Source organism: Trichosurus vulpecula, chromosome 5, assembly GCF_011100635.1.
Source record: "Trichosurus vulpecula isolate mTriVul1 chromosome 5, mTriVul1.pri, whole genome shotgun sequence".
NCBI classification, from domain to species: domain Eukaryota; kingdom Metazoa; phylum Chordata; class Mammalia; order Diprotodontia; family Phalangeridae; genus Trichosurus; species Trichosurus vulpecula.
Genome location: NC_050577.1, coordinates 273,567,906 through 273,580,220, shown reverse-complemented (window position 1 = coordinate 273,580,220; position 12,315 = coordinate 273,567,906). Strand labels below are relative to the sequence as shown.

At 42.0% G+C, this 12,315-nt stretch overlaps 1 protein-coding gene across 2 annotated transcripts in view; it reads left to right on the top strand.

Moving 5' to 3' along the window:
* The window catches only part of SCN8A (sodium voltage-gated channel alpha subunit 8), a 133,942-nt gene that overhangs the window by 55,361 nt on the left and 66,266 nt on the right, over window positions 1-12,315 (top strand). For both annotated transcript variants that reach the window (XM_036758727.1, XM_036758726.1), the window contains exons 7-10: window positions 251-314; window positions 6,829-6,970; window positions 9,189-9,395; window positions 10,077-10,364. In XM_036758727.1, coding sequence (XP_036614622.1) covers window positions 251-314; window positions 6,829-6,970; window positions 9,189-9,395; window positions 10,077-10,364 — 701 coding nt within the window. The remainder of the gene's footprint in view (window positions 1-250; window positions 315-6,828; window positions 6,971-9,188; window positions 9,396-10,076; window positions 10,365-12,315) is intronic.

The following is a 12,315-nucleotide window of genomic DNA, read 5'->3' as shown; positions in this document are numbered from 1 at the left end:
TAGTGTGTTGTGCCAAATTAGTTTGACAAGTGCTTCATGATGTCAAGAATCTTCAAACAAAGACTGATCATTGCATGTCATCTGCAGGAAAATCCATAGTGGAAGGCAATTATCATTTTATTGTTGATGGGAAAGAGGTAAACTTATACATGCTGAAAATGTTTGAGACAAAATATTTTTTTTTCCTGAAGATAAGATGCTTATTTATCTAAATATGTCTAATTCATTCTCTCTTTTCAATTTTTTTTAGCAAATTTTTACACCATACCTGGCATGCTAGATCCTTTACTTTGTGGGAACAGTTCTGATGCTGGGTAAGTAATCCATTTGGTTGTTTTTCTCCTCCCTTAAAATAATCTGTTTCAGATTTGGTTGAAGATGGACAGTATTTTCGTATGCCTTTTCCTTTGTGTGGCATAAGGAAAAAACAGAAGAAGAAACCACTGGACCTAACTGGATTTTGGTTTTTATGTTCTAACATTTACTTACCCCAATGACTTCATTTCCTCATTTGTAAGATACTTGCCCTACCTAAATCACAAAACTGATGTGGGAAATCAGACAACTTGTGAAAGTGCTTTGTAAATTGTAAAGAACTAAACAAATGTAACTCTTTAGAATTTGTCCTCTTGTAGTAGATTACAGTCCTACTGTGAGGCATGGTCCTTGTTTATAGGCAACTCTGCGTTCTTGAAGGCTATGCTAGTGAAGTGTTGTAAGCACCGTTGGGCTCTACCATGCCAACATGGGGATGTGCCCAGCAATGGGCCACCTCTACATTTGGAGCTAGGTCCATATGTATAGATTAGCCATTTTGTGATGAATGTATTGGACATGGTAATCCATGAAAGGGGCAGCTAGGTGGCTGAATGGGTAGTGTGCTGGGCCTGGAATCAGGAAGACCTATGTTCAGACCTGGCCTTAGACACTTACTAGCTGTATGACCCTGGGTGAATTACTTAACCCTTTTTGCCACAGTTTCATTATCTGTAAAATGAGCTGGAGAAGGAAATGGCAAACTACTCCAGTATGTTTGCCCAGAATACCCCAAATGGGGTCACAAAGAGTAGGACATGACTGAAGTGACTGAACGACAACAACAACAAAACCCATGAAACAGAGAAAAATATAAAATGGCCTGGTTTTCCTAGAGGGGCAAATAAGACAGGAAGAATTGGTTTTATTGTGTATTCAAAAAAACCCCTATTATTTCATGCCACATTTTTAGTTTTTATGACATTTGTCAATGAATTACCATGAAAATAATTGCAACTTATATGCTATTATCAGTTGCAAAGGATAAGGAACCATAGACATTCAATAAAGAATGTTACAAGAGCCTCCAGATTAAATCAACATATAGTTTGATGCTCTGTGAGTTCATTGTAAAGGTAGAGGTAGGGAAGGATGGTGAAAAATATGTTTCAAGAGTAAGAAATGGGAGATTTAACAATGTCAATAACTTTGTTCAGTGACCCCCTACTTATTAATATCTAGCAAGTCCTAAAATGAGATGTAGACTCATTTAAGGCATTCTCCCTGGTGGTAGAGGAGGTCCAAGACTGACAACACATCTAAGAGAGATTCTTTATGAATGGTGAGCTCCTCTGGATGCTCTCCAGGGCTTAAAATAGTGCCTGGCACATTGTTGTCTGACTGACTGTGAATATTGTGGTGATTTTATCAGGCCTCAGCCTTCTAAATTAGGTTAATATTTTGGTACAGTTTTTGTACAATATTTTGGTACAATTCATTAAGCATTCATTAAGTGCCTTCTATGGGCAAGGCCCTGGGAATTCAAGGAGGAATTCAAGTTAATATAAATACATACAAAATAATCTTGGCCAATGGAGGATAGCACTAACAACTGCAGATACCAGTCAGTAAGCATTTATTATTTGCTTCCTATGTGCCTGTCACTGTGCAAGATGCTAAGAATACAGAGACAACACTCTCAAGGAGTATACATTTGATCAGGAAAGATAGTACATACACATGTAAGTGAGTACATTCAAGGTGCATGCACAATAAGGCAAGGTAATTTCAAGGAGCTGGGCACTTGGGGGATCAGTTAAGATCATATGTCAGAGGCTTGACACTTGAGTTAAATTTTGAAGGAAACTAGGAATCCTAAGAGGCAAAAATCAGGAGGGAGCGCATTCCAGTCAGATGTCGCCTGTGCAGAGGCATGGGGACTGAACATGGAAGGTTGTTCTATGTGTGACAAATAGGAAACAGGCCAGTTTGATGAACCATAGAGCACAAGCAAGGAGGTAATATATAATATGTCTGGAAGGATAAGTTGGAGCCATGTTGTGAATGCTAAGCAGGAGAGTTCATGTTTGACACTTGAGGTAATAGGAAGCCCTTGGAGTTTATTGAGAGGGAGAATGATGTAATTAAGACTTATATTTTAGGAGTATTGCTTTGGTAGCTGTGTGAAGAATGGCATAGAGAAGGGGAAGACTAGAGGCAAGGAGATGAATTAGGAGGCTATTGCAGAACTTTGGGTAAGCAGTGATGATGGCTTGAGGTAGAATGGTGGTTGTGTGAATAGAGGGAAGGAGATGGATGAGAGAGAGATGGTGTGAAGGTGAAATAGATAAGACTTGACAAATGATTGGAGGTGTAGGGTGAGGAAGAGGGAGAGGGAGGAGTTGAAGATGACTCCAAGGTTCTGTATGGGTGACCGTAAGGATAGTGGTCCTATCCGCCGAAATAGAGAAGTTGAGAAGAAGCAGATCGTAAGACAGGAGCTTTTGGGCTCCGGCCTCTAGCGGTTTCTCTTGATCCAGGCAGCCAGAAGGACCGCAGCAGAGACATGATAAGGCTTAATTCTTCTCTAGGGGGTTGCTGATAATGGGAGTACCAACTCCTACAGCCTCCCCTAATTATTCTTCTCTCAGGGTGTAGTAGCAATTTAGATTTGAAGATCTTTCCCACCATGTGGGAAATAGGCCATGTGACCTGCTTATGGCACAGGAAGCCTAAGTCACATGTGTTAGAGCTTGATGAGAGGAAAAGGAAGTTGTGTCACAGGAAATGCAGAGAGAGAGAGAGAGAGAGAGAGAGAGAGAGAGAGAGAGAGAGAGAGATGGAGATGGAGAGATGGAGGGAGAGGGAGGAGGAGGGAGACAGGCTTCACTGCTGGGATGAATTGGGAAGATGGCTTATGGAATATGGACCCCTGAATAAATGGTTTACCTCTTCTACCTTCTATGTGGAGAGTCTTGTATACTTTGCGATACAGAACCACATAGGCATTTTGACAATTATCATCTACATTGTTTTTATTGCCTTACCGATACACAGGGGCAGGAGAGAATAAAAGTAGGAACACCAACTCCGACTCCTACAGGATCCCATAAGATTTGATGGGGGCCATTCGAGACAAGCACACACATTCACAGATCCCCCTGAACCTTGATGGGGGTGGATCAAGACAAGCATAGCACTTACGTTCCCCACTTACTGACTAATGCTGACTTGATTTGTAGAGGAACAGATAAAGAAGGAAGACAATTTTCCAGCAGTAGCCTCACAAATTTACATTAACTTTAGCAATATCATGGTGACTTAGCACAGAGCACACACAGTGTGCTGTGTAGAATTTAACTCAAATGTTTATATTATGCATGTCTCACTGCACAAAAGTAGCGAGATTGTTTACAGCCCATGATCCTGGGAGCTAGTAGATTGTTTATGGCCATGCATCCTGGGAACTAGTATCTTAAAAAGAAAACAAATCCACCTTACATACAGGGATCTGTTTTAGATATTAGTTATATAGATATTTAGTTTGCAATGTCTATGGGATGTCCAGTTAAAAAGGTTGAATAGACAGTTGGTAATGTGGGACTGGAGCTCAGAGGACAAACCAAGCCTGGATATATAGATCTGGGAGTCATCTGCATAGAGATGATAAGTAAACCCGTGAGAGCTGAGAGGGGAGGGAGGAGGGGGAGAGAGAGAGAGAGAGAGAGAGAGAGAGAGAGAGAGAGCCAGCCAGAAGGCATGCACTAGGGATTCCAAGAGGTGAGGAGAGAGTTCATCTCATTTCAGACATGAAGGGGGCACAGGATTGGGAGAACAGAATGCTAGGGAAGTTTGAGGTGAAATGTAGAGTTTGTATTGGGGTGTAAAGTGACAGCAGTTTAGAAAGCCAGATTGGGGAAGTCTCTAAATGCCAAAGAAGCAAGTATGTATCTTGTCCTAGAAATAATAAGGAATACTTTGAGCTTTGTGAACAGGAAAATGACACAGTCAGACTTGTGTAAGAAAAAGATGGAGGGGATCCCCTCCTCCTCAACCTTGCCCCAGCCTCTCAATCCAGATTTACAAAGGTGAAGACAAAGTCATTTGTTTAGTACAGTTTATAGAATATAATCCCTGTGCCCCATAACTTAACAAAGAACTCCTCTAGAAGATCACAAATTTCCCTAAATCTCCCAGATGGAAAACCCAATGGATACCACCCGAAACAGGTCTTTTACCTCAAAGAAAGAACCTGTTGCTACCTCCTCTTTCAGAAGTAGGGTCAGTTTAGCAGATTTTTGAGGAGCAGCAGCTAGGATTCAAGGGTTGGGGAAGAGAAGGATTGAATTGGTAAAGTCATTCAGTAGCAGCTAGAGAGTAAGTTAGAAAATATGGGTAGTCAGGTCAAAGGTCTCTTGCTCTAGTTGTAGCAGCATTGACCCAAATACAATACCTAAATTGTGGGGGGGAGGGGCGTGTTTTGTAAGGGGTAGGAAGAGTGTCATATGGACCTTGTTTGCATGTGCTGCCACCCTGCACCCTGTTCCAGGAGCTACCAAAATGTATCCTAACTAGACTTTAGCATTTAGCCTATGAGCTCCTGTACCTAGAATAGCAGGTGCTTTGGTTTAAGAAGTAGAAGGGCTTTTTAAGAGGAGGGGAAGCCACACTTATGGGGGTACCAGGTATTAGAGAAGCTCTCAAAGAAAAAGCTTCAAGGCCCCAGGCAAAATGTTAATATCATCCAGTTCTGCACTGTCCTGGTCTAGCTGGCCCACTTATCCTGATGATTCCAGGAATGAATAGGCGGCATCCACAGTCAATGAAAAGCAGAATGCTTAATTCTCCATATAGGAAAAACCAAGTGGGTAAAGAATGCCTATTATACAGGTAATGATATACACCCCAGAGAGCTAATCCTTTGGTATACTTTAAACGGACAACAAGCTAGGCTCAGAATTGAAGAGGAAGAAGAGAGTAGGTTAGATTCCCCCTAGGAAATTGCACAGCTGACCTCAGGTTTCTTCCTAAAACAAAGGCCCATCTTTTTAGCAGTGATAGCATTCCCCTGATGTTATATCACTGTAGGTCATGGTATACTACAGTCTCTGAAGAATTAAAATTGAAGCATCCCATAAGATGGAGGAGAAGCACATGATGGATATGTGTAGGCTGCAGAATATGAACAAGGAATTATGTAAGGAAAAGATCAAGAAAGCAGAGAAATGTAAGACTAGAAAAAATGATGGACCAGTCACATACTAAGAGAGAGGTAACTGATGACTGAAGGACAGCACACATGATGATCCACTGGGATATATCCAATCTTGAAAGAATTCTGGGAAAGCCCCCAGCACATTAATTTGAGGGAAGATCAGGACAAGGGTCCCAAAGGGTGGCCATGTACGGATAGGCTACAATATGCATCATTGGAAGGATACCCACCCAGCTCCATTGGTGTAGATTTTAGACATCAGTAACAGAAACGTTATTTTATTGATTACTTATTTTCTACCTTTCTGGCCTTTCTCCATTTTAAGCTTATATTCACAAATTTTAGTAATAGGATAATATGTGGGTCCAGAACATTAGATTCCTGCCCCTTCTTTTGTAGTCACTAGATTCTCTGTCTGCCTTAATGTAGTTGACAGCATAGAGATGGAAAAAATATCTGATTTTGCTGGTGGGCTTAAAACTGAGGGAGGAGCCATTATTTGTAGATGTTATTCAGAATTTACCTAAGATTTTTCCTCTGGAAGTCGACATTGTAAGGTGACCAGCAACAAAAGAGGCTCCTTCCTAATAGCTGCATTGCAGCAGGCATTAGGGGATCTGTCAGCAATTCCAGGAGCAATGTCAATGACTGATCTGAAGCTATTAACATCCCACTGCTGCAGTAAATGTTAAAGGGATAAAAGGTTACTAAGAATCTCTGTTCATGTTTCCTTGGTTTTGACTCTAGCTTGGCTTAATAAACAAGGACCGAATCTGGTCAAGCTGCCCACTGATCTGAGTTCTGGGAGAACTGAACTAGCTGTTACTATGTTTTTTGCTTTTCTGAGATTTTATGCTTTCAGCTTCTTAGCCTGGCTGTATGCAAAGTTTGTGAGACTATCCCCTGCACTTTCAGAATACCTAACAAGTAGTCATCTAGCTTTTGCTTGAAGACCTCCAAAAAGGAGGAAGCCTACATTTATAATTTACGATTATTGTTCCTACTTCTGTCTTCAGGAGTCAGCAGAAGGCCTTCTGCAGGACAGCCCCTCAGATACCATTTCCCACCACCTCCTCCAAGTCTTCTTTTCTCCAAACTAAACACCCCCAGTTCCTTCAGTTTTCCCTCGTGTGGCATGGGGTCAAAGTCCCTCACCGTTCTGGTTGCTCTCTTCTGGGCATTCTCCAGCTTACTGGTGCCCAGAACTGAGCACAACACTCCATGGTTTGGTAGTGACTTGTGGCTGGTTTTTGAGTGATCTGTAATTGAATGCATTGCAAATGGCGCATGATAATTTTTTTAGACCGAATTGAATTGGCCAAGTTGAAAATTTCCATCCTTCCCTGTTCTCTTTTCAGACAATGTCCTGAAGGATACCTGTGCATGAAGGCAGGAAGGAATCCAAACTACGGCTATACAAGCTTTGACACCTTCAGCTGGGCCTTTTTGGCGTTGTTTCGCCTCATGACCCAGGACTATTGGGAAAACTTGTATCAGTTGGTGAGCAATGTCAGTTTCTTTGATGGCAGCATGCTGGATAGAGACATGGAGGCATTCTTTGCTAGAGTAGGACGAGAAATTCCAGGCAGGGTTATAGGATTACATTTCCTGGCCTAAATGACCTGGTGACCCTTTATCAGTTTAGATCCGAGCTCTCTAGCTGTCACCTATTTTTTGCAAACAAGCAAGAAGCATTTATTAAGCACTTTAGTGCCAGGCATTGTGCCCTCTGGGGATACAATACAAGCAAAAAAATAGCCTTTGCCCTCAAGGAGCTTATATTCTAATAATGGATGACAACAGCATAAAGGGAGCTGAAGAGGGAGGTGTGAAGCTGCCCACCCAGTGCCATGGTGGGAAAGTCCACAGAGTCAGAAGCACTTCTGGGGAGGGGAATGAAGCATGGCCAGCCGGAGCTCATCCCCCCACCAATGAGGGAAGAGGGCCAGTGTGACTGAGGGATGTTTCAGGCTGGGGGTAGTTCCAGAATGAGAAAGCAGCTGAATCATGGCGGGAAGGTCGGTAGAGTCAGAAGCACAGCTAGGCAGGGAATGAAGCATGGCCAGAGAAGAAAGTGCTTCACTATGTGTGGAAGAACTCACAATTTCAGCTGTTTCCTGTATGTGCCAGGAGTCAGTTATGCCTCTCCTCAGGCTTTTGTGCCTGGGACTTTTAATTAATCAAAAAATGTATTGAGCATCTCCTTTATCCTAGGAAGGCACAATGCTAGGTACTGAGGGAGATTTTTTAAAGTATAATAAATATAGTATAACAAAGTATAATACATAGTTATATCTATTTATGTGTGTATACATACATACATACATATATATATATAAACTGTAATACAACACATCCTCTAAAACGCCTTCAGTTTGGTTACATTCATCACGTTGGGGTCTATTTGGAAATATTCAGTTTGTTGCTAGAAGATAAATTTGTATGCCACTGGGCCATAGAACCTTATCACTTAGATGATCTCTCTGTAAACTGAGAAGGCTGGAATCATATGATCCAGGGCCCAAATTCTGCCATTCATTGTGACTTTGAGCTGCCCAGCTCCTGTGGGAGGAGAAAGAGAAGCACACCCTCAGGAAGAGAGGGAGTGTTACTGCAACCGAAGACTCCAGGTCAGATCTTCAGTGCATTTCCGACTTGGACCCAGGCAACCCAAGTTAGACATCCTGAGTGGGAACAACTAAAGTGATTCCCTGGGATTTAGTAGAATGTCCCACATAGTGTGGAAAGGCACTTCATATTTGTTGGTGATAAAGTGAGAACACAGTAAGTAGTTGTGTAGATAAGAAAGAACACAATACCAGGGCGTGGTCTAATCTTTCCCTGTTGAGGAAAGGGGAAGAAGGCCTGAACCCCATCCTATTCCCTGTGTTATTCTGTGTGCCCCTTTCTTATGACCTGGGTTTCAATGAATTAAATTAGAGCCTTTTAATTATTAATTTGAATATTAGATATTTAATTAGCCACTACCCAAAACTTTGACTTGGCTACAGAAAAGGTTCACTAAGCAAGCAGTCATTTATTAAGCACTTGTTATGTTCCAGGCACATAGTGCTGGGTATACAAAGACAAAAGCATAACAGCCCTTTGCCTTCAAGAAACTTACTTTCCAATAGGAGATACAGGATGTACATGCATAGGTATAGCCAAGGCATGCAAAGCAGATCCAGTGTTTGGTGGGAAGGCAGTATATCATAGGATCACAGATTGAGGGTTACCAGAGACTTTCAAAGCTTTTAAGTCCAACACCCTCATTTTATAGATGAGAAATCTGAGGCTAAAAAATGTTTAATGATTTCCCTAATGTCATGGAGGTGGGAAGTAGCAGTGCCAGAATTTGAACCCATGCTCTCAAATTTAGTATTTTCTTATGCTGGTCCAGGAAAGTGAAATCAGTTTCTGAGCAGTTTTTGTTTTATTTTGCTTTAAGAATTTCCCAAGGAATAGCTTAGTTCTGATGGTTTCATAGCATTTGAATTGATGAAATTTTTACTTTTAAATGTTGACCGGTGAACAAATGAGCTAATGTCTTAAATTTTGCATGTTACACTTGGTTAGGAGCCATTTGAGGAAGTAAAATCTATTTCTGAGCTTTCAAAAAAAATTAAGAATTTCCTCAGGAATTGTTTGGTCCTGGGAATGTTTTTCTAGTGCTTTCATTTGATGCACATGACTCAGAAAATGGCATTTGTCTTTGCAGACCTTACGAGCAGCGGGAAAAACATACATGATCTTCTTTGTCCTGGTTATCTTTGTGGGTTCCTTTTATTTGGTCAATCTTATCTTGGCTGTGGTGGCCATGGCCTATGAAGAGCAGAACCAGGCAACTTTGGAGGAGGCAGAGCAAAAGGAGGCAGAGTTCAAGGCTATGCTCGAACAATTGAAAAAGCAGCAGGAGGAAGCCCAGGTTGGTAATGAGCCTCATGACAGCAGCGCATCATTGAAGCTGGAGCTCCGTCGCCCCAATATAGTGCATTCAGACCCAAATTGTCTATTTGCAGATGTGAGCAGAGTGATGGAAATAACTGAACCACAAATGGCTGGTCCACTTACTTCACTTGCGTTAATAACCAGATGGGTTCTTATTAGGATCTATTAATGGCCGGAGATAAAAAACAAAAAGAAATATCCAAAGTGATTGATTTAGTGGCTCCACAACTCTACTTCTTCTTGAATAAGCATAACCCAAGGCACTTGTTCTCTGTATTCCCTCTGGAGATCCTAAAGTAGTTTCTTAACATTCATTTTCAGAACTTCTCAGGTGGTCCCCTGTTGTGCTGAGAAGGCAGTTGCCCTATTTACTGAGGATGCATGTATGGGAATACGACCCAGAATCATTGTCTTTTAAGGTCCTGTTTAAATGCCCTTAGAAATAGTTGCCCAAGTTGCAAAGTAAACTGAGGAATTTTAACTGGGAGGCCCCAACTTCAGTCCCCCCATCAGAGTGGCTTGTTTTCTTCTCCTTTCCCATCTCTCTTTTTATTAACATCTTTGGTAGAGTGGTTTCTCCAGAATTGTAGGTTTTCTCTTTGATTGCCACTGCTTGCTTACTCCTGATTTGATTTGGTTCCTGTGATTACTCCCACAGGCTGCCGCAATGGCCACTTCAGCTGGAACTGTCTCTGAAGATGCTATAGAAGAAGAAGGTGGGGGGCGGGGGTCTCGGAGCTCATCGGAAGTTTCCAAACTCAGTTCGAAGAGTGCCAAAGAGAGACGTAACAGGAGGAAGAAGAGGAAGCAGAAGGAGCTCTCCGAAGGAGAAGAGAAAGGGGACAGTGAGAAGGTGTTTAAATCAGAGTCAGAAGATGGCCTGAGGAGGAAGACCTTTCGCCTACCGGACAACAGGATAGGGAGGAAATTTTCTATCATGAACCAGGTAGAGTACTTCTTTGCACGGACCAAGAGTGATTTTTCATGATTTACAGGTTCCTCATCAGTTCTCCAACTGCTAAGTGCTACTGTTCTTTCCCATTTGCCAACATGCCCTCCAGCCTCATCCCTGAATCCTCAGTGCTGCCTTCCTATACTTCACTCTGCTCCAAACTGCCCTTTTTCTGTAGTTTATAGTAAGAAGCTGAAGTACTCTGAAATTAAAGATAAACTGAAATGGAACCAGGCTAAAAGAGAATTACATAGAGAGCTCTATGTTAAATACTTGTTCATGTTAAGGATTGCAACAGCAGGTTAGTACAGGCCAGATGATCTAGACCTTTGCTTTTGGGGACCAGAATCCTTTGTGTTGGATTGAAGAGTGGTGCCAGTGGCTGGGTGCTGTTATTTAAAGTGAGGACAATATCCATAGAGGCTGAGCAGATACACCAGGTACAATTAAAGCAACTCTTAGCAGACGGAGCTAAGCCTCCACATTGGGTAACAGGAAGTACAACATCCATATCAAGAAAACACTCAGTGCAGTGGCTAACCAGGAAACTAGGCTTGGCTTCTTGACTTGTATTTGTCAGTCACTTTTGTTAATGTGTGCTAGCTAAGGAACTTGCCCCAGGGAAGGGGCAAACATTACAAACTGATTCTCAGAAACACTCTCCCTGTTGATAAAAGCCCATGGAGGCTGTAAGTTTTATATGACTACTCTTTATTTCCTCTTTCCTTTTGTAGCTTAGAACCAATTTGGAGACTATATTCTAGGAAATAGGGAGACGAAAAGGTTTTCTGCCTTTTTTGCTCAATCTATTTGTATGCTTGGGAAATACTTCTATGATTTCATGTTTTCGTCATTGATAGGTATACCTCACTGGCAATCAGACATACTCCCAGGCTGCAGATTCTAAAGGATTAGATTTGCCCCAGATTTCCTCGGGGAGAATTCCTCTTCCTATCTGATGTAGGTCAGAATTAATGCCGATTGACTCTAGTTATGAGCCATATATGACCATATATAGAAAATAGGAACAAGCCTTTTAAATCATGAACTGAGTTTACTTGAATATTTTTACTTGATATTTTTTGAGTTGTAGACATGCATTGTTATTCTAACCACATGAAGGAAGGGACCTGAGCAGCCATCTAGGCCAACCCATACACCAGGCCTGCAAAACCTGCAGCCTGTGGGCTGTTTATGGCCTCGGGCCACTTGCTGCACACCAGAGGATTTCAGGCAGCTGTGGAAAAATGTAGAGGAAAACACCCTTTGTATATAGAGGAAATCCTTTGGTGGCTGTAAGCTGCCAGTTGGCTGCAGTCCATGCAGGTCTGCCATACACAAAAACAGAATCCTTACTGTAAACCTACCCAATAAGTGATCATTTATCCTCTGCTTGAAGATTTGTGAGGAGAGGGAGCCCACCACTTCTGTGGTCCGCCCACCCCACTTGTGGGCAGCTCTAATTGTTACCAAGTTTTCCTGACAGCCAACCTACATTAGCGCCTTTGTAACAGCCACCTGGTCTTCCTGGTTCTGCTTCTGGGCCATAACAGGATACACCTGATCCCTCTTCCACATGGTAGACCTTTAACGTGCATTAAACTCTTCAAATACTTGAAGATACCTGCCTACCTCTTTTTTCTTCTCCACACCCAGTTCCTTCAACGCATTAGCCTATGATGATTTACCCCCCAAATTACCCATAGGATCTAAGTTGGAAAGTACTTTAGAAACCCTCTAGTCTAATCCATATCTGAATGAAAATCTCCTCTATTGATGGTCATCTAGCCTTTGTTTGAAGATCCCCAGTGGTGGGGAGGGGGGAGACACACCAGCTCCTGAGGAATTGTATCCCCCCCCTTGGGATAGCTCCAGTTGATGTAGTCAAACACTTGCTGCCAAAACTAGATTATTGTATTATGTTATATTATATTATATTATATTA